Below are 23145 nucleotides of genomic sequence, written 5' to 3' on the forward strand. Positions count from 1 at the left end.
TTCAAGATTATTTTTTAAACATATCTGTGTAATTCAAAATTTCAGATAATTATATAAAATCAAAATCAAAATCAAAATAGGTTGGAGACATTTTAAACCTATTCTAAAAAACTTGACTAATGACAACTTAAAAACTCAATGACCAAATGTATCTATTCTTAAAAATCGGGGAGTAAAAATATAGTTTGCCCTTGAGTGATTTTGTTTTTTCAAAAAGGATTCAGCACAGGAAAAAACAATAATATTTTCCAACTGCTTTTCATACTTTTAATGACCTAAAGCTACTACAAAATTGGTCTAAAGACAAAAGGAAGATTGGTGTATTACTTAGTCTTAGACTTCATCACTTGTATTCATGCGCAAGCAGAATATGATGCATCATCATTTTAATAACAAGGTTATGGTGTACCTCGGAAGTCAGAATGGGCATTCTCCAAATCCAAAACTGAGCTCCGTTGATGTCCAAGCCAAGACAAATCCAGAGTTAACTTAGAAAGTGACATCGGAATCGTCGGGACTCCTCCACACTCTAGGAAATGAGATAATGGCTGAATTTGACAACAAAGATACAGTAATCTGTTGGGAGAAAAAAAGTGAAAGGTAAAAAGCGACATTGTTATCGGTCACCGAAAAATAAAATGGTAAAGCATTATGAAGCTGAATATTAATGGACAGAGTACAATAGGGATACCAAAAATTGAAAGAAGGTAGAAATTATTATTACATGGCAGCTGCTAACAGTTGTACAAAGAAGGCTGCAGTTTACATAAGCAATAAATGGGCAAAATGGTAACATGCACTGTTCTAATGAAGAACAAATCAGTGAACATAAAAAACACAGTCGAAAAATCATTTTACACGGTAGCGAGGTAGCAGACTCCAGGTGATTGGTGTTATAAGCTACCAAAAGTTTTCATCTGGGCATGCTGCACCTTTTGAACTTATCAAACCATGTACGGCGGCATCGGTTCAGAGAAACTTAAAGCAGAGGATGAGGATCTATCTTTTTCTCGACTCTACAGACTACATTCTGGTTGACTTTTTAACTACAAGCATTTCAGTCTTGGTAAATGTTATGGATGGCCGTAGTGATGCTTTTACAATCGAAATCGATGGTCTTTATCCAGTTCTCAAAATCTCCAATTTCCTACAAAATAAACACATCAAATTAGTATGAATAACATATCAAATCGAAAAAGATCTAAAAGAAACTCAAAGGGGAATATGACGAAATCATGAAGGAAAGGAAATCAGAGTGCCCTCCCTATCTTACATTTTCAAGATTATGATTTTTTTTTTTTTTTTGGTAAAAGAAATCTTCTATCGATCAATAAAATCAGGGGAGAACCCCAAACACCAAAAGGTGATTACATAAGAGGTTGTCAATTACTGATTAAAAAGGATAGCTATAGTGAACGAAACAATGCTTAGGTATTAAGAATAAACAGTAGATAAAACTATTAGAGACTTTGTAAATAAGTTGTAAATTTTGTTGTACTTTTTGTAGCTTTTTGTTATTTGTTATAACTGATTTAGTTGGTTATTTGTACATCAGACCCTATAAATAGGGCTTCTGTGTAATGTATTCAAGCAAGTGGAGTTATTTCTCCTTAATGAATATTACTCCCATTATTCAACACTTGTTATGGTATCCACAAAACTACTGAGGGAGGGAAAGGGACCCTTGTGAGGTTTGTTCTTTGACAACATTTCTTGTGTCCCTTTAGGTTTGGTTTCAAATTTTTTTGTAACTACACTCTAAGAAACATTTCCCTTAGTTGGAACCCCTACCTTTAGTTGGGTTGTTTTGGTGCCTTTTTTTCTCTTTGCCATGTATTCTTTCATTTCTTCTCAATGAAAGCAATTGTTTCATAAAATTTTAAAAAACAAGATTAAAGGAGGAAAGAATCATGTGAAAAGACAATGTGCACCTGGTTTCTTTTAGTTCAAATCTTTAACTAAAAAACTTATTGAGTGATTCAAGCGTTAAAACTAATCACAGTTTTAGGTTCTGCAGATCCAAAATACGAAGTTGCTCAATGTTTTACAAAGGTTAAGGTCAAGAAACAATGTGCACAAGCACGGCTAAAACTGTCCAAAATCCTGTGAAAAATTGAGATTTTCTATATGTATCTGACAAAACAATAAAGGCATGTTAGTTTAGCTCTGGAAAATTGAAATTTTTTATATGCATCTGACAAAACAATAAAGGCATGTGTTGGGACTCAACCTTGAATTCAATCGGTAGACTTTATTGGTTGACAATCAATGTGCTACAATGTAAGAAAATTCCGAATTGAGATGAATCTCAATTCCAAACCCTCAACATTCTCTGCGGATCTCTCAAAGGTGTACAAAGGACTAATTTCGTTTTTCAACTTTCTAACTGTCTTTCCCTCCTAAAAACAAGAAGTATTTATACTACAGAAATAACAGACTCTTTAACACGAGCACTAAAAACTGACTTCATTACACACGTGCCACTCTCATGTTCTTCTTTTATTCCTTCTGCTGTATTGGTGTATGATAGGAGGTCTATCAGCATGTTAGTGAGCTCAGTTATGATTGTGGAGTCCCTTCTCAATCCGTCATTCAGGGAGAAAGGCCAGTTTCTTTGGTTTTCCAGCATGTGTGCTTGTTATGAGCTTTTGTAGGATGAGAAAAACAGAAGGGTGTTCAGGGGTCTTGAGAGGGACCCAGTGAGCTCTAGTCCATTGTTCGTTTTCATGTTTCTCTCTAGCCTCGATTTCAAAGCCCTTTAGTAATTGTTCTCATTGAAAAGAGAGACAACGAGTTCACACCAATTTACGTGGAAACCCGAGTACCGGGAGAAAAACCACGATTGTTTGTTGTTATTATTTTCTAATGAATAAAACAATAGGTACATGGGAGAATAAATAGAGTACACAATGGAATAAAAAAGGAAAAGATTTAGGAAAATAAGGAATACATTCCCATAATCTTTCCATAATTATTCTAGGATTCTAACAAGGAAAAAGCCTAGAAAAAAAGGAAAGAATTCCAACACTCCCCCTCAAGTTGGGACGTAAATATCAATGAGGCCCAACTTGCTAACGCAAAAGTCGAAGTTTGGTCTGAGAAGCCCTTTGGTAAGAACATCAGCAACCTGTTGACTCGAAGGGATGTACGGAATGCATATGCTCCCACTGTCAAGTTTTTCTTTGATAAAATGTCGATCAATCTCAACATGTTTAGTTCTATCATGTTGAACAGGGTTGTTAGCAATACTAATAGCGGCTTTATTATCACAGAAAAGCTTCAATGGTGTCTCACATTCCTGATGAAGATCTGTCAAAACTTTCTGAAGCCAAATTTCCTCACATATTCCTAAACTCATAGCTCTATATTCAGCCTCAGCGCTGCTCCTGGCCACAACACTTTGCTTCTTACTCCTCCAAGTTACAAGATTGCCCCAAACAAAGGTACAATAACCAGAGGTAGATTTTCTGTCAACAACAGATCCTGCCCAATCCGAGTCAGTGTATGCCTCAATGGTCTTTCTGTCTGTTTTTCTAAACATCAGCCCTTTACCAGGTGTTGATTTTAAGTATCTCAAGATTCTGTTGACAGCTTTCATGTGTTCCTCATTAGGGGTCTGCATAAACTGGCTGACAACACTCACAGCAAAGGAAATATCAGGACGAGTATGAGATAAGTAAATTAATTTACCCACGAGGCGTTGATACTGTTCTTTATCAACTGGAACTTGATCATCAGAGTTTCCTAGTTTGCAGTTGAATTCAATAGGAGTGTCAGTGGGACGACATCCTAACATACCTGTCTCGGTTAACAAATCAAGGATGTATTTTCTTTGAGATACGGAGATACCTTCTTTAGATCTGGCCACCTCCATTCCAAGGAAATATTTCAAATTTCCCAAATCCTTGATTTCAAACTCATCGCCCATTCTCTGCTTTAGTTGACTGATTTCTGCCTGATCATCTCCAGTCAAAACAATGTCATCCACATAAACTATTAGAACAGCAATCTTTCCTGTTTTGGAAACCTTTGTAAATAAAGTATGATCAGAGTGTCCCTGCCTGTACCCTTGGGACTTGACAAAGGTAGTGAATCTGTCAAACCATGCTCTGGGAGACTGTTTCAGACCATATATAGATTTCTGGAGTTTACACACATGCTGACCAAACTGGGCTTCAAATCCAGGCGGAGGGCTCATGTAGACTTCCTCTACGAGGTCTCCATTCAAAAAGGCATTCTTAACATCCAGCTGATATAAAGGCCAATCTTTGTTCACAGCAACAGATAACAGAACTCTAATAGTATTCAACTTAGCAACTGGAGAAAAAGTTTCTGAATAGTCAATACCATAGGTTTGAGTAAATCCCTTCGCAACTAACCTTGCCTTGTGTCTGTCAAGAGTACCATCAGCTTTGTATTTGAGAGAGAACACCCATTTGCATCCCACAGTTTTGTGTCCCTTAGGTAGAGTACAAATGTCCCAAGTACTATTCTTTTCAAGAGCTTTCATCTCTTCCATGACAGCATTCTTCCATTCAGGATACTTTAAAGCAGTGTAGATATCTTTTGGTATTATGGTAGAGTCAAGGCTTGCTGTAAAAGCTCTGAACTGAGGAGAGAGACTATCGTAGGAAACATAATTGCAAATGGGGTGTTTAGTACAAGACCTGGTGCCTTTTCTCAGAGCAATGGGAATGTCAAGAGAGGAATCATACTCATCTGATTTTCCTGTATGACCCTGTTCCGCTTCATTATTACGGGTTTCTATTCTGACCTCAATCTCATCACCACTGTCCTTTTCTTCCACGTTTTCAAGAACAGCAACATTAGACCTGTCATTCTCACTTATCATATTCTTAGTACAGGGTTCAGTAGGGTTTTCCATACCTTGATCTCGAGGAGGTTCAGAGTCTTGGACTGGAGCCGGCGGCTGACTAGTAGGGGAACCGACTTCCTTTTTGTGATTCCTCCTGTAGTACGTTTTCCAGGGGACTTGGTTTGTGGGTAGGACTATGGAATGAGGAATGATGTTAGACACGATACTAGGAGTGGGTTCGATGAATTCAAAGGTGTTGTTAGACTCTTCACTCACACTCTCCCCCTGAAGATGGCTAACGGGAAAGTAGGGTCGATCCTCACAGAAAGTAACATCCATAGTGACAAAGTATTTTCTGGATGGTGGGTGAAAACATTTATAACCACGCTGGTGAGGGGGATACCCAACAAACACACATGCCTGAGCCCGAGGGGTAAATTTGGTTTGATTAGGGCCAAAATTATGGACATAAGCGGTACACCCAAACACACGAAGAGGAACCTCAGAAACATGACGAGTCGATGGGTAGGACTCCTTAAGACAATCTAAGGGAGTTTGAAGATGAAGAATACGAGAAGGCATTCTATTGATTAAATGAGCTGCTGTAAGAATAGCATCTCCCCACAAGTATGAAGGAAGGGAAGTAGAAAGCATAAGGGAACGGGCTACTTCCAGAAGGTGACGGTTTTTTCGCTCGGCCACTCCATTTTGTTGAGGAGTGTAGGCGCACGAGTTTTGATGAACAATCCCCTTGGAAGCAAGAAATTCACTAAGGTTATGGTTTTGGAATTCCCGACCATTATCACTCCGAAGAATAGCAATTTTTTGATGGAATTGTGTTTCAATGGTGTGATAGAAATTTTGAAACATAGAGGAAACCTCAGATTTATCAGTGATAAGGTAGACCCAGGTAAGACGGGTATGATCATCAATGAAGGTTACGAACCACCGTTTTCCAGATGAGGTTGTTATCTTGGATGGTCCCCAGACATCACTATGAACAAGAGTGAAGGGTTGGGTTGGTTTGTATGGTTGTGAGGGAAAAGAGACTCGATGTTGTTTGGCCTGAATACACACATCACAAGATAAGGTAGTCATCTCAACTTTAGAGAAGAGATGTGGAAATAAATGTTTCATATATTGAAAATTAGGGTGGCCTAAACGAAAATGCCACAACATACAATCTTGTTCAGAAGTAGTGAAATAGGAAGATAAGAGACTAGTCCTAGGAATGCTACTAGAAGAGGTATCGTCATCAAGGAGGTAGAGTCCCCTACTATGCCGGGCAGTGCCAATCATCCTCCCGAGCTCAAGTCCTGAAAAGAGACAGAATCAGGTAAGAATATTGCTTTGCAGTTTAACTCATGAGTGATCTTGCTTATCGAAAGCAAATTATAAGATAGTTTGGGCACATGCAAAACATTATGTAAGGAGAGCCCTGCACAAGGAGAAATCTTCCCCTTTCCAGCAATGGGGGCCAAGGAGCCATCTGCAATTCTAATTGTCTCGTTCCCAGCACAAGGAATGTAAGATACAAAATGTTCAGAGGACCCAGTCAAATGATCTGTGGCACCAGAATCCAGAATCCAGGGGTTCTTCCCATCAATACTAACAAGACCGAAGGAATGAGGTATACCTGATTGGACAATGGCACCTAAAGTGGCAAGACTGAGATCAGTTTGGTTTTTGTGTGGATCGGATTGTTGAGGAGGTTCAGCAGACTCACTCACATACGCCCGCCCTGTGTTCTGTTTGTCGTTGGAAGGGCGTTTCTTACTTCCTGGGGGACGACCATGTAACTTCCAACATTGTTCTTTGGTATGCCATTGTTTTTTGCAATGCTCGCAGACAGGAATTGGTTTTCCATTATGCTTGTCACTGCTACTGTTAGAAGATCTTGCACTAAAAGCAGCAGAGTCAATAGTAGGGGTTGCGGAAATATTCATAGCACTTGTGCGATCTTCCTCGAGGCGGATTTCAGAGCAAACTTCCATCAGGGAGGGAATCGGTCTTTGACCTAGTATACGCCCTCGAACTACATCAAACTTAGGATTAAGACCAGCAAGAAAGTCATAAATCCTGTCATTCTCTTCAATTCTCGAGTACTGTACACCATCAGTGGGATCACGCCAGACTAGTTCTCTGCATAGGTCCATTTCTTGCCATATAAGAGAAAGCTTATTGAAAAAGGATGTGACATCCATGGTTCCTTGCTTGCATTCATGAACTTGCTTTCTCAGCGTGTATAGACGAGAGGCATTCTGACGTTTTGAGTAAAGTGTCTGGGCTGTGTCCCAAATATCCTTGGCTGTTGCAGCAAACAATAACGGCTTGCCAATTTGAGGTTCCATACTATTGATCAATATGGATCGAAGAATAGAGTCTTCTGCCTTCCAATATCGTTCATGTGGGTCGCCCGGTAGGGGCGAGGTATTTCCCTGTCAGAAAGCTAAATTTTTGTCGTCCTTCGAGGACCATCTTTACTGACTGAGACCATGAGAAATAGTTGTTGCCATTCAACTTTTCTCCTGAAAGATGATACATGGAAGACTGAGCCACCGTATTAGTCACATAAGGAGAGGATACATTAGGGAACGAGTTTACCGGATTCTCAGAATACATCGGTAGAGTGGATGTCGTCCCTAAGGTAGCCTCAAGTGCTGCTATCTGTTGTCGAAGCCCTTCCAATTGTTGATGAACTATTCCCGAGGAAGCTTGCACGTTACGGTTGGAATATGCCGAAGATTCACCAACCTCAAATGTTGAGTGAATTTGAGAGTTTTTAACATCGGGATGGTAGCTAGGATCATTGGGTGGCTGGCCATACAGATTTGACGGCAGAAGCGGTGGTAGCCGATTGGAATTAGATGGCAGAACATAAATCGGGGCGTGGGGAGCAATATAGGCCGCGGACGAAGAAAAGGGTTGGACAGATGGGATGGTCGGCGCCGTCTGAGGAAGAAAACCAGGCGCGTGGTGGTCCGGCGGCGCGTGGTGGTCCGGTGACGGCGCGGACGACTGCGGTAATGACGAAAAATTATTTTCGGACGTTTTGTAGCCGGCTTAATAATTCGTCCATGGCAGCACTCATCCGAGCATCGATGGCAGCAGCTACGGCAGCACTAAAATTGATGGCTGTCCCTTCTGTTTGATTTTCATAAGTGGTTTGGTTTTTTTGGGTTTCTAGGGTGTTTTCATTGTCCCGCTCTGATACCATATTGAAAAGAGAGACAACGAGTTCACACCAATTTACGTGGAAACCCGAGTACCGGGAGAAAAACCACGATTGTTTGTTGTTATTATTTTCTAATGAATAAAGCAATAGGTACAAGGAGAATAAATAGAGTACACAATGGAATAAAAAAGGAAAACATTTAGGAAAATAAGGAATACATTCCCATAATCTTTCCATAATTATTCTAGGATTCTAACAAGGAAAAAGCCTAGAAAAAAAGGAAAGAATTCCAACAGTTGTTTAGGATTGATCTTGCATTGTTGGAGTCCCTTCTTGTAGAGGGTAGCCTTCTTTTATGGGTTTGGTTTTTTGTATGCCTCATACATTTCATTTTTCTCGCTGAAAGTGGTTATTCTCATTAAAAAAATACAGGCATGTTTGGCCCAAAGAATCCTTTAACTCATGGTGATCTAAACAACAATTCCATGCCTTGTTGATTTATGTCACCGTGGGCCTCATTGCTAAACGAGTCTCCAGACTTAACAACTACTAAGACTAAACAACTCTACTTTTTGCCCCAAGTGTCCCCAAGAGATTATTTCTATCTTTTTTTAAGAAAAAGGAAAAAAGAGAGGAGATTATTTCTGTCTTGTTGCCCTATACATTTTCATTTCACTCTCAAATGATGAGACAACATCAAGGGTCCAGAATCATGAGAAATGTTTATTCAGTGATCACAAAGATGGAAGTTAAAGTTAAAGTTAAGTTTTATTTAGACTTTTGCAGTCTTTTTATCTTGTATACTTATTACTTAGTGTGTTCATGAAATGGACTAGTTTGAAAGGTGTTTCTTCCAAGTCTGTAGCTACCTCCTTGTGTCAACAAAGCGAAGCACAAGTCATTGAAAGCAAACCATCATAACACAAAACAAAATCTTCTAAACCTAAACGATAACTGAGAAGTTTTTTAAAGTAGCCTTTTCTTGAATAGCCAAACTGTTTCCAAGAGTTGTGCTGAATGGATTGCAAGGCCAACGAAACCTTTTTCTTTTCTTTTTGACATCCATGAGTGTCCATTGTCCATACTAACTTCAGTGCACCTCAACTATTCTCATGGGGCAATCATTTGGCTTTACTACATTTGGTTGCCAACCGAAATTGTAGGGTATTAAATCCTTGAAAGTGGCCACAATGACTTGAATTCATTCCCTCAAATCCCATTGTTACACCCCACTTAAAATTTTAAAATGAATAATAAATAGCTTAAGTTGTCTTAAGTAGCAGACTAGCAAAAAACAAATGCAAACTAGCCCTAACCTAAGTTTCAGGAACTGCAACTATCCATATTTCTATTGATACGAGGAGTACAGTGGGGCTGGTTTTGAAGATACCGCTTGGCAACCGAGTCTGAACAACACTAACCGTGCTATGAATTTAACATACAAAGTTTTAACCAAAACTAAGAATATAAATAACATAACTAAAAATACACCAAAAACAAACACAACAGATCAATGTCGAATAGGCCCCAAACTCTTAATAGGAACAGATGGGCAGAATTGAAGCCATAGGTAAACATCTAGACTCAACATCAAATGTAGTTACTAAGTAGTATCATATCCAATATCAACAGCGCCCCAATGTAATCCGTCAAGCTCAAATACCATCTCAACATCATTGAATTGACTTGAAAAGTTTAAGAGTTCTGGAAAACTGAATTGGCGGACTCCAACAACGCTGCTAAACTCTTCAGTCAGTAATAAGATTAAGCAGGCTTTGATTCGCAACAATGCTGAATTCACATATTAAATTTCAGATGTACAGCTAAAAATAAAAATGCAGTGTTTTCTTGAAATTCAGTAGTTGCTCTCCAAATGAGAACGAACCTTAACAGCAGTGTTCAAAGCGTGAGTGGCGGCGAGCCATTGATCGGTTTGCTTCGTAAATCTTGCAATCGTAGTCCCTAAAGCCCTAATTTCAAGCTCAATCAACTTCTGATTGACAAAAGATTCCTGAACTCCACCATTCACGGCATCAACTAAAAGATCCGATACGCGTACCGCCTTCTGTATAGCATCTTTCTTCGCCTTCTCTATTGCAATGATTCAGAAGGAGGAGTTAGGATTTAATTTTAAGAAATTTGGAAAAAAATCCGAATGTAAAGGGTATGGAGACGTAAGAGAGAGAGTTTAAGGAAGTAGAGAAAGAGAGCAACTAACCGGAGTTTTCCCTGAGCTTGAGAGAGGCGTACTGATGATCAGTGACCATCTGAAGCAATGAAGCTTCCAATCCACCTACATCGGCGGTCAATCTCTCCGTCTCCGATTGAAACTTGACGCGATTAGGCCCTACCGGGAGGTCCGGCCGCGATTGCCCCGACGAAGATCTCATGTTCGCCCCGCGAAATATTCTGTATTAACATTTCACGCCCATCTTCTTATTTCAATTTGTTGGTTGATCTGTCCAAAAAATATAACAAAAATCTTTCTTAATGCAAAATTACCTTTTTATTCCAAATTTGTTCATCAACACTGTTTTTGTCCTTTCTTTTCACAATTATATTATTTTTACAATTAACCCTTCTACCATTTAGGGTCTAAATTTCAAAATTGGTCTTTTTTAAAAATTTAATATTAACAATTTCAAAATACCAAAAACACACCATCATTCATTAATTGGCATCCACCATAATATATTTGCCTATTTTTGAGCTCTTGTTTCTGTTTAATCTAACATATATATATATATATATATATATATAATATCCAACATTGAAGATGTATTTAGTTTTGAAGAAATGATTTGAGTTTTAGAACTGTCTACATCTAAAATTATCCTCTTTTAGCACAAATGAAAATTTAATTAGAATATGTGTTAATTTAAGTGTTTCTTGATTTGAAGTTGATAAAATAACGTAAATCTAAATTTGAAAAACTATACTCAATTCTTTTTAAAATGTACCTGAGAGACAAAACGACGACGGCTTTCAACATACCAAGCAAATATAAACTAAACTCTTTGAAATTCTTCTTATCCTTTTCTTTTAAACAATACAAATAAACCTTCAATCTTGACTACTAATTAACTTACATCAAATAATTGTATTCAAGGAGAACCTACCAAACATATCCATTAGCCAACTAGAAGCCAATTCCAAATTTCTCCAATCTTTTAGACATTTCCACGTTAATATATCCCTTCATGTTTTTTTTTTTTTTTTTAATGTATAAATAAGCCCTTACTTCATCAAACCACAATCATCGTCTCTTCATTGCTTCCTTTCCTACCTCTTACTCATTTTCTTCAAATAATCTCTCCATTTTACTTCCAATAATCAATGGCCACCACAACCTTTTCTTCTCATAACAATATGACGTCGACTATGGCTTTAGCATTAGTCTTATTGGCAGTACTCATGGGAACCTCCTCAGCTCATCTTTCTCCCAACTTCTACCACAACACTTGTCCTAACCTCCTTAGCCTAGTTCGAGCTGGTGTTCGGTCTGCTGTTGCTAAGGAAGCTCGCATGGGTGCTTCCCTTCTCCGTCTCCACTTTCACGATTGTTTCGTCAATGTACGGAAACCTTTCTTTTCTTTTCTTCTATTATTTATTCATCACACTTTTCTAAACTCTACAAAATTAAAACTGTTGTGTCATGTGTTCTTTAGCTACTTTTCGCTTTTTCTAATTTTGGTATTGCAAATCATAATTTACCCAGGGTTGCGATGGATCGATCCTTCTAGATGATACTCCTACATTTTTAGGAGAGCAAACAGCAGCTCCTAACAATAGATCTGTTAGAGGGTTCAATGTGATTGCCAATATAAAGGAGAAGATAGAAAAAATTTGTCCTGGTGTTGTCTCTTGTGCTGATATTTTGACTTTATCTGCTCGTGACTCTGTTGTAGCAGTGAGTTATTTTGTTTAACGTTTATTCAAATTGTCTGTTGCAATCTTATTTTGGTTTAATTTGAATATCATGATGATCGTATCGATTTTTTTCCTTTGTTAATATTGTTTAAAAAAAAAAACCTCTTAGTTGGGAGGGCCAAGTTGGAAAGTGAAATTGGGAAGGAGAGATTCCAAAACAGCCAGCTTCTCCGATGTCACTGGTGCCATTCCTCCACCGACCTCCACCCTTGCCACTCTCATCAATCGGTTCAATACCAAAGGCCTTTCCCCAAAGGATTTGGTTGCTTTATCTGGTATATATTTCCATCGATCATTTTCTTCGATTTAAAAGTTTTCATTCTCACTAAAATAATAAGAAGACCAAAAATTATATAATGTGCCTGCTTCACTAAAAACTATTGGATGAATATGTATATACTTTGAATCCTAGCTAAACTCACAAATTTTAGTGGTTTCTTCTCAAGTAAATTTCAAATTTTTAGGAGATAATGGTTTGTGTCATGCATGCAGGTGCTCACACAATTGGAAAAGCAAGATGTTTGTTTTTCAAGAATCGTATTTACAATGAAACCAATATCGACAAGTCATTTGCTAAGAAAAGACAAAAGAATTGTCCAAGAAATGGAGGAGACGATAATCGTACTCCTTTTGACTTCAGAACCCCAAACCTTTTCGATAACAATTACTACAAGAATCTTTTGGAGAAAAAGGCTTTGCTCCGCTCTGATCAAGTGCTACACAATGGTGGATCCACCGATTCTTTGGTTGAACTCTACAGTCATGACAGTGCAGCTTTTGAATCCGACTTCGTGGCAGCTATGATCAAAATGGGTGACATTGAACCACTCACTGGATTGCAAGGCGAGATCCGCAAAGTCTGTAGTCGACCCAACTAATCAACATACCATAATTCACAATCCTTCAAATTTCCATTCAAATTTGTTTCTCAAGTAATAAAAGCCTTACACAAGTAATTGTGGATGATATTGTTAATTTGTTTTTGTTTTCTAAATTATATATTATCTTCAATGGTTATATATTATCTTAAATTATGTTGCTACTTTTTTTAAATACACAACGTTAAACTACAATCTTAAATGATTTATTTTCAACTTTTGTTTTAATTATAAGTTGGTCCCATAGATAATAGATTTGAAATTTTAAAGATTGAAGTTCAAATTTCATTAATTAATATATTAAAATCACTCCAATTTATAATAATTTAACTCACTCCTTCCATAAAAACAAAATGAACCAAAATTAGAAACTTGAAATTCATGTCTATTTCATTTTTAGTGTCAAACCACCTTAGTCTAGTTTTTTTTATATCTTTTAGTGTCAAATTCATGTTGGCCAGCTTCTACAAATTTTAAAATTTCTCATCAACCATCTAAGTTTTAGTATTTTAATATTCTTGAGGTGAATATAAAAAACTATATATCTCTTGAAATAAAAATATTTATTTTTCTAATGACTTCTATGTCACCCATAATTATCTATTCAGGTTTAGATTTTATTTTCTTCCATGTAAATTGAAAACCATGAGACATTTTAAAAAAACCTAAATAAAATTTTGTTTTGTGAACTCCTATAATTTAGTTTTAAAAGATAAAATTATGTAACCATTTTATGAGTGTCGTAGTTGTTAACATCTTTCCTACATACAACTTACTCACGAACTCAAATCTCATAAATTTACGTAGACCATTATTGTTTTTTATTTCTTTTCTTTGGGCGACCAATCACACCTTAATATGGTTGATGGCGACTCCAAAATTATTTATTTCTTGAAATTAAATGTACGGGGAGATCGACCGCTCCACGTTGCGATCACGTCGCGACAATCATTAATTTAGTAAATGATGTGGCAATTTGTGATTAGTCTAAAAATTTCATATTCAACATCTTCATTATATATAAAATAATCCAAAGATGTAAACATTTACATGAAAAATATACATTATTCACTCTAATTAACTATAACTAATTTATAAATTAGGAAGACTTTAATACGTAAAGGGAAGTTTAATTTACTCTTTACAATTCTTAAATTTCCTATTTGATCGTCAACAATCATAAAAAGGAATTAAGAATACATGTGACATATAAAAATAAATCAATAATTTTAATTAGGATGAAATTAGATTAATTTTATTAATTGACTTGATTATTAAACATTCTTTTCCTTCTTCAAACGGTTACTAATTGCCTTTGTATGCAACCTACTCTTGTTGCTTACAATCCTTTTTCTAATTATTATTTATTTATTTTGAAATTTGTTTTAAAATAAGAAAAGTGCCTTGATGACTCAATATAAAAACAATTTGTGACACTTTTTTTTTCATATGGTAAATATGACCGAATTAGAATTAGTGATATTAGACAGTTATATGACAACTATTAGGGGACTATCAAAAAATATAGTGACATGAGCTCTATTATCATAAATGTTTTTGATATTTTTGCAACCGTCTCTTCAAATAATAAGCTAACGAAAAATACTTATAAATTAAAGCAAAATTTTACTTTCTATTAGTGATAAATAATAAAAAGAATTATATTTATAAATAAGTGGGTTAATTTTGTCATATTTGAAAACATCTCATTTACTGCTTGAAAATATATGTTTGAAATAGAACAAAGGGTATATATTATTTTAAAAGTAGAATTATCCATAAGTATTGTGAACTAAAATAAGGTAGATATTGTTCGATAATTATTTGGTTTTTTTTTAAAAAAAATAAAGTCTATAAACACTTATTTTATTCCAAATTTCTTTTTTTGTTATCTAACTTTTTAAAAATAATTTTTTCGTAAAAAAATAAGTCAAATTTTTAAAAGATAGAAAAAAAAGATGTTTTTGTTTTTAGAATTTGACCAAGAATTTAACTCATTTAAAGTCATAGTTAAGAAATTGAGAGAAATTAAGTTAATTTTAAAAAAGAAAAATTTACATAAATAGAAGGAAATGAAAAAATATTTGCATCCTATAGCAAAAAAATATGAATATTTTGGATTTGGCTTAAAATTTTAGTTGTCCATTTTGGACTTGGATTAAAATTTTGCTATAGACAATAAATAGTTTGTCAATTCTATTAAGAAAGATTTAGACAAAAGAACTAAATCTACTAAAAAATTTCACAAATGTCCTAAATTATGATTTATTTTCTTTATTAGGTTTTCGTATATTTTTAGGACAATTATAACATATCATAATGATTAATTATATATAATTTTTGAAATTAAATTCAAATTATTTTCTTATTTATATTATACTAAATTTATTATTTAAATGATAACTTGGTTTATTACTAATGCATATATATTTGAATTTTTATTAATGAAATATATATTAGCTTTGAAATAATTTAAATAGGGTATAAATTATTATGTTATAGGGTAATAATATTTTTAATTATGTTACAGAATAATTATTTTCAATTTCATGCCCAAACTAAAAGCTTTTTTCTCACGATATCAATTTCGGTGTCGGCTTTCTTCTCCGATTTGTATTTGAAAAAATTGTTTTCTTTCTTTTCGATTCGCTACATAATATTTTGTTAATCTTTTTTTTTCTTTCATTTTTCGTTTCCTATATCTTTCTTCTTTCGTTTCTAGCTAGCATATATTTTTGTTCCTTAAAAAATTTGTTCTTCTTCCATTCCATAGCATATATTCTGATCATGTTCATTCTATTTTATTTAATTTTTTATTATTCAGTTCATCTTTCTGTCATGCTGGACATATAATTTTTATTAAATATCCTGTCATCCGTATATACTATGGTATAACGCTGAATAATAAATTTATGTTTTGTGATTTATTACATATATACTACTGCATATATTCAAGAATACATACACATATTCTTTTTTGTGTTCTGTGATTTTTTCTTATTGTCTATATATACCAATACATACACAAATTATATATTGAATTTCCAAGAACATTTCATTTCTGAGCAGAAAAGCTATTTTCATTTTCAAGTAGTGTTCGATCGATTACGTATTAACCAATATTCGATTGATTGGTCTAAGGTTATCAATAAAAAAGATTGGTCTAAGTCACTTCGTTTCTTTTTGTCCAAGTTACTTGTTTTTTTGTCCAAGTTTCTTCTCTTTTTGTCTAACTCACTTCCTTTTTTCTTTGTGAGTTTCGGGAATATCCCCATTCATAGGTCCGAGATCCACATCTATGAATTGAAAGGTCCGAATGATCGACTCTGCAATCAGTTGTTAGAATCAATAGGTCTTCAAATCGTTCATTTGAAAAAATTGAAACCCTTCTTATTGGATGATCATTATACTTCCCAAAAATCGAAATTCTTGATCAATGGAGGAACAATATCACCATTTTTGTTCAATAAGATACCAAAGTGGATGATTGACTCATTCGATACTAGAAATAATCGCAGGAAATCCTTTGATAACGTGGATTCCTATTTCTCAATGATATCCCACGGTCAAGACAATTGGCTAAATCCCGTGAAACCATTTCATAGAAGTTCATTGATATCTTCTTTTTATAAAGCAACTCGATTTCGATTCTTGAATAATCCACATCACTTCTGCTTCTATTGTAACAAAAGATTCCCTTTTTATGTGGATTATGTGGAAAAGGCTCGTATCAATAATTATGATTTTACGTATGGACAATTTCTCACTATCTTGTTCATTCGCAACAAAATATTTTCTTTGTGCGGCGGTAAAAAAAATATGCTTTTTTGGAGAGAGATACTATTTCACCAATCGAGTCACAGGTATCTAACATATTCACACCTAACGATTTTCCACAAAGTGGTGACGAGAGGTATAACTTGTACAAATCTTTCCATTTTCCAATTCGATTCGATCCATTCGTTCGTCGAGCTATTTACTCGATCGCAGACATTTCTGGAACACCTCTAACAAAATAATTCATTTATATTTTGTTATTTGTTATATATATACTACTGCATATATTCAATAATACATACATAGATTTTTTTTCATGTTTTAGATTTTTTGTCATGTTTTGTTATTTTTCTTATTGCATTTATATATCACTCTATACACATATTATGTATCCGGTCAGTGTTCTTTTTTAATTCTAACATATATATTACTGTATAATACATATATTTTCTGTAATTTGTTACATATATACTACTTCATATATTCAATAATACATAAATGATGTTATCTTCAATATACTCTAATGTATTTCGAATGCAAAATATAAATTCTTACTAATCTTAAATTTTTCCCAAATTTTTTTCGAAAGATCACTGCACCAATCGACCACCGATGTTCTTCTCATTCATCACTTATACTTCACCAAATCTTCTAGTATTAGGTGTCTTTTGTGAAGAAAGTGAAATTAATATTCAACGTATTCGAAGAATGAAATTTTTACTCTTTTTTTAATTTTCTAAATCGAAACTCACGTCCCTGATTTCTCTCATTGTTGGTCCACCTTCTATAAACAAATTAATATAAGAACTTTTCATTCATAAAATATACATCGTATTATTCAATATATATTATAATTAGGTGGGATATATGAAAAATAATGTAAAATGAAAGAAAAAATGGACGGAGAGAGAGATTGAGAGGGAAATTTTTTTAACAAAATCACCAAAAATAAATATAATTAAGGGAGATTTTTTATTATAATATTATCATAATAGAATCAACCGTTTACCATATTTACATAAGATATGTAATAAATGCAAATATTAATTAATCATGGTCTACTTTCATTTTTCCTTTTTCATTTTTAATATATTATTAATAATAAAGATAGATAAATTGGTCGGTCTTATATTTGTGTAAAATATTAGTCAATTTAGGATATTTCTAAAAAAATTTAGAAATTTAGATTAATATTGTAATATGATACCATTTTAGGCTACCTTAGTTAAAGACCCTTCTATTAATTTTAATAATCTCATTTAAAAAAATTAATAAAAAAATGGTTACCAAATGTAGCTATAGTTTCATTTGATTTTTAAAATTAAGTTTATTTTTTCTCAAGATCTTAGAATGATTTGCAGTTTTCTAAAATACATTAGTTAAATTACAAGTCAAATTCTAAAAATAAAATCTACTTAAAAAGAAATTCTTTTATCTTTCTAAATTTTATTTGGTTTCGAAAGAAAAGTAGATAACAATTAAAAAAAAGTCAAAGATAGAACAGGTATTTGATGTCACGGTCATACTTGACCAGGGCTTTCTTTGCCTATGGCTGTATGCTCAAATACTCCCGATTTATCTTGTCTTTATTATGTTTAGTTTAGCTAGTTGTTTTCCTTCTCATGTAATAAATCTATAATGTGACATTTCGATTTTTTCATATGCAAGCCTACCAGGGCTAAAAAAGTAAAAAATGTACTATAGGGGAGACATAGTAGTTGAATCCCCGCCCAAGCATTGTTGCACTCTTTACAAGCAAACTTTTTCCCTTGCAACTGACAGTTTTCAATGTATATTGTAACGCCGATTTCAATGAATTTCTCTCTCACACATTTTCTAAAACATTTCTCAAGAACGTGACGGGAGGTTGATTCATACTGCGAGTTTGTCTGCGTTTTTTGAATTTTGATCGGCTGACTTGTTCATCCTGTTTGAACAACTGCTGTACAATATTGTCCATTCCGAGGTTGAAAGGGTACAAATGTGACAAGTGGTATCAAAGCCAAATTGGCTAATTTATACTTGAGACAGAAAGATGTCGACTACAAAATAGATAGGCAAGACCCATAATGAACAATTAGTAGAAATTGAAGAGCATAAGCTCTACTTGGTGAAACTTCATGATTCCATCCGTTCCTTAAAAACTCGGCTTAATGAAATTTTCAAGAAAGCTGATGTTGTTGATGCTGTATTCGATCGTGTGGATGGATTATCCATACAAGATTTGTTGACTAGAGTTGACACTCTAGAGTCACAACTTGTGAGAATTGGAAACGTCACCTACGAGCATGGGGATAGTTGGTCGGGCTTTGTTGCCTATATGGAAGAATGAGTTCTTGAGCTAGATAACTTCCACAAGAATATGTTGGAAATGACAAGCGGCATGACAGAGGATTTTCGAGTCACCCTTGTTGTCGTTAGGAATGAAATCGCAGAGGTGAACACGAAGTTGAACCTTACAATGCGAGCATTGGCAAACCAAGCTCCAACTGGAGGGACAAATCCAATTGGTAGAATAAAAATCCCTGAACCCAAGCTCTTCTGTGGGACAAGAGATGCAAAGGCATTAGAAAGTTTTATCTTTGATATCGAGCAGTACTTCAAGGCCACAAATGCCATTACAGAAGAAGCCAAAATGACATTGGTGACCATGAGTAAATCTGAAGATGCAAAGTTACACAATAGAAAGAACTTCGCTCACATATTTTTTCCGAGAATGTTGAAATTCTGGCTCAGTGGAAAGTGCGTGAATAAAACACAATGACACCATTCGTGAGTATGTGAAACAATTTGCAAGACTGATGTTAGACATATGTGGTGTGTCTGAAAAGGAAAAAATCTTTAGTTTTGTTGAAGGATTGAAGCTATGGGCAAGGGCTAAGCTATATGAGTAGAGAGTTCAAGACCTCTCATCAGCCTATGTAGCAGCTAAACATTTGTTCGATCTGTCTAGTGACTCTCAAGATACGAGAAGTCATCAAAGCTCTTCACTTGGAAGAAGATAAAAATAGTCGATCGAATTCTTCCAAAGTTGTCAGTGAAGACAGACGTCCCGGTAGAGACCGCAAGCCTTCCCAACTCAACACGGAGAACACCTGGCGAGGACACAATAACCCAAACACATCAAATCGTCCTCTTAGTTGCTACATATGTAATGAGTTATATCAGGCTAAGGAATGTCCGAATAAATTGGTCTTCTATGCCTTTCAGGCCTCTTTAGCTTCAGACTCGAATGACAAGTTGAGTCAATCAGGGAAGGAAATTGGTCAAGTGGAGGAAGTTGAGAATCCTAGAGTGGGGGCCATGAGATTCTTGTCGTCTCTTCAGAAGAAAGTGGGAGAGACAAGTAGATGTGCGAAAAGGGATCTAATATATGTTGACACTTGGGTTAATCGGAAGCAAGCAATGAGCACTATGGTCGACTTTGGGTAACTCACAATTTCATAACGGTGACAGAAACCAGAAGACTGAACCTTCATTGGAAAAAAGATATAGAAAAAAATGAAGACCTTGAATTCTACAGCTTTACCCTTTGTCGAACTAGTGAAACGAACGATGATACAGTTGGAAGGATGGAGCATTCCCATAGACTTCGTGGTTGTAGGTATGGACGACTTTGATGTAGTACTCATAATGGAATTACTCCTTGAACATCAGGTGATCCTAATGCCTTCAGCCAAATGTCTAGTGATCACTGAATCTATCCCGACCATTGTGCAGACAAACCTTCGCCAACCCAAATGATTGAGAATGATCTCGGCCATGCAACTAAGAGAGGACCTCACTCGAGACAAAACAACGTTCAGAACCACCCTATTTGAATTTTCAGATAGCTTAGGGGAGACAGTTCGCAAAGACACAATGTGTCATAGTCAAATAATTTTTTTTCATGAAAGAGAAAAAACTAAATGGGTATTAAATTAAAAAAATTAGAATTTAACTTAGTTAAAAAATAAAATTTATTTGTTATATAAAATAAAAATTAATTAAAAAATATATTATTTTAAAATTAAATTAAATGGCGTGAAAATAAAATAAAAAATAGAAAAAGAAATATAAAGGGTCAAGTGTGGACTCACCCTATAAAAGAGAAAAATAAAAACAACCATATTTTGGTAATTAGTTTGAAAACAACCACATTTTTTAATTAGTTTGAAAATAACCACATTTTTTAATTATTTTGGGAAAATACATTATTGATATAGTTTTGCCAATTAATATCCTAAATTGTTAGTCTCGGAAAATGCATTATTGATATAATTTTGCCAATTAATATCCTAAATTGTCTTTTCCGTGAAAAGCTTCTCTGTATTAACCAAAGAAAAATACAAAATAAATAGACTTAAGTACATACTTAATGAGGACCAATAAGGAAGAAATTAAATAACATCCTATATTTTGACAAATACCAAAAATAATCAATCAAAACATAGACTTCCAGAAAAAGTATGGGAAATTGCCAAAAATAGGCTAAAAAATGGAGTAGAAAATGAGTTTTAGGATTGATTTTGAAAAAGTAGAGATTTAGGACAAATTTGGAGTGAAATGTCCAAAATACCTATATTAAATTTTACTTCTCCACACTTGTCTCTTTTCTTCCAACCTCTCTTCAACGTAGAATATGTAAAGGAAAAAAAAAAAAAAACTCATTTGCAGTTCTTCTCCTGTGTGAAAAATTTGTCAACTTTCTGCTTTTACTCTAGTGTCGTTCATCCTCTACTCCAGTGAACATATCACGCACTGTGGTTTGTTTTAATTTTTAATTTTTAATTTTTTTTAATCTGAACCGTGTTGTGTTATATGTATATATATTTGAATCTTAAATGTATAAATCAAATATAATTTTTAATTGTTTCAAGTTGATTTAGGGTTGATTTAAGGTTGTTTTAGAGTTGTTTCAAAGAATGTTAGCAAGTTTTTTTTTTATCTCGCAAACATCTCGCATGTTCTAAAATTCAAATGTTTAATCTCAAATGAATTAATTTAGGATTACTTTTAACTATTTTTTTTTTTAATCTCGCAATCTCGTAAACATCTCGCAACTGTCAAACTTTAAATGTCCAAAACTGAATTAGTCATATACTTATTTAGGGTGCGACTATGCACGTTTTATTTATTGTTTAGCTACTGTTTTTTAAATTCGCAAAATAAGTCAATAAACATTTTTTATGTGATATGTCAAATTCTAACTTCAAATCATTTTTTGCAGGAATTAATTTTTTTTTTTATGGTTTAAGGATGTCACATGTTTGGATTTTAGTGCGTTACAGTGGTACATGGGATGAGATACGAAGAAAATACGAAGGAGGCATGTTAAAAGGCATCGTTGTCAATAAAGAAATAACACATAAAGATTTACAAACAGAATTATATGACCTTGCAGAAGTTGACCCTACAAAGTTCGACAGAATGATAAGATGCATATATGAGATAAAAGTGGAACATGAAACTCCTCCATTTGAGTTAAGCAATGACCCCGATTTAAAGTTTTATCTTCTTAGTGAAAATCCATTAGAGGTTCATTTATACGTCTCATTTGAGCCTAGAAGCAATCAAAGAAAGAAAGTGTTAAGCAAAAATTACAATTCAGTATCCGGGACCAACCAAGCTCATAACTTAAAGCCTCATCATCCAATTGCAATGGATACATTAAATGAGAATGAAGTTCATATTCGTGAAGTTGAAGTTGGCTTGTGTGATAACATGATAGGGATCATTTCGGCTATATGGAAATCATATGAGTCATATAATTCGAAAGATGATACTTTTACATGGGAGCCAGTTGAGATGAATAGTGAATCATTTGACATTCCACAACATAGAGATGCTCCTACAAAAATTACAAAGGAAAATCTAAATTTCATTACAACTCTTTTAGCCGAATGTTGAAGACAGAAAGGAGTGATTGGTTTAAAGAAAGCTCTACAAGTGAGGGGTTGGATGTAGGACAAATACTTTTTTGCAAAAGAGATTTGTCAATGAGATTAAGTGTCTTGGCGATGAAAAAAAATCAGTTTGTAGTAAAAAAAGTCTACAAAAGAGGTTCTTTTTGTTAGATGCATTGACAACAAGTGTGGTTGGAGACTGCGAGCGATGAGATTGAAGGATTCAAATATATTCAAGATTAAAAAGCATGTCAAAGTTCATTCGTGTTCTCTTGAGTTTTTGAATCGTGACCATAGGCCAGCAAAATCTTGGGTCATTGGAGAATTAATAAAGTCAAAATTCAAGGAAGTTGGTCGTCTATACAAACCACGTGATATCATAGAAGACATGAGGCAAGACTATGGTTGTTGGTCCATGTGCTCAAGGATTCTTAAATTGCATTAGACCGGTTATAGTCATGGATGGAACATTCCTTAAGAACAAACATTAAAGAACCATTCTAAACGGTTTAAGAAGGGTGGCAATCTCATTTTGAAACTCCTACTAAAATTTTGGTACGTGCGAGATACGTGCGAGATAAAACATTAAAGACTAATAAACTTGCTAACCCTAAACCCTTAGAGAAAATAAACTAGCTAAACATGAATAGGACCATTTTAAACAATTTAGGAAGGGTAACAATC

General features: G+C 34.5%; 2 protein-coding genes across 3 annotated transcripts; one reads left to right on the plus strand and one right to left on the minus strand.

The window, feature by feature from the left end:
* Nucleotides 1-688: 688 nt before the first annotated feature.
* On the minus strand, nt 689-10454 carry LOC101209072 (biogenesis of lysosome-related organelles complex 1 subunit 1). Of its 2 annotated transcripts, none has more exons than XM_011658879.2 (3): nt 10210-10453; nt 9877-10082; nt 689-1147 (listed from the first exon to the last, which is right to left on the minus strand). In XM_011658879.2, the coding sequence occupies exons 1-3, from the start codon at nt 10379-10381 to the stop codon at nt 1058-1060; spliced, it is 468 nt and encodes a 155-aa protein (XP_011657181.1). In that variant the 5' UTR covers nt 10382-10453; the 3' UTR covers nt 689-1057. The 2 variants fall into 2 exon arrangements, with proteins under 2 accessions (XP_011657181.1, XP_031742805.1); XM_031886945.1 differs by lacking the exon at nt 689-1147 and adding an exon at nt 9395-9782 and having other exon boundaries at nt 10210-10454.
* Nucleotides 10455-11203: 749 nt separating this feature from the next.
* LOC101208108 (peroxidase 4) lies at nt 11204-12896 on the plus strand. The gene is made up of 4 exons (XM_031886944.1): nt 11204-11564; nt 11710-11901; nt 12031-12196; nt 12414-12896. The coding sequence occupies exons 1-4, from the start codon at nt 11328-11330 to the stop codon at nt 12797-12799; spliced, it is 981 nt and encodes a 326-aa protein (XP_031742804.1). The 5' UTR covers nt 11204-11327; the 3' UTR covers nt 12800-12896.
* Nucleotides 12897-23145: the final 10249 nt, after the last annotated feature.

This window comes from Cucumis sativus, chromosome 6 (genome assembly GCF_000004075.3).
Source record: "Cucumis sativus cultivar 9930 chromosome 6, Cucumber_9930_V3, whole genome shotgun sequence".
Classification (NCBI taxonomy): Eukaryota; Viridiplantae; Streptophyta; class Magnoliopsida; order Cucurbitales; family Cucurbitaceae; genus Cucumis; species Cucumis sativus.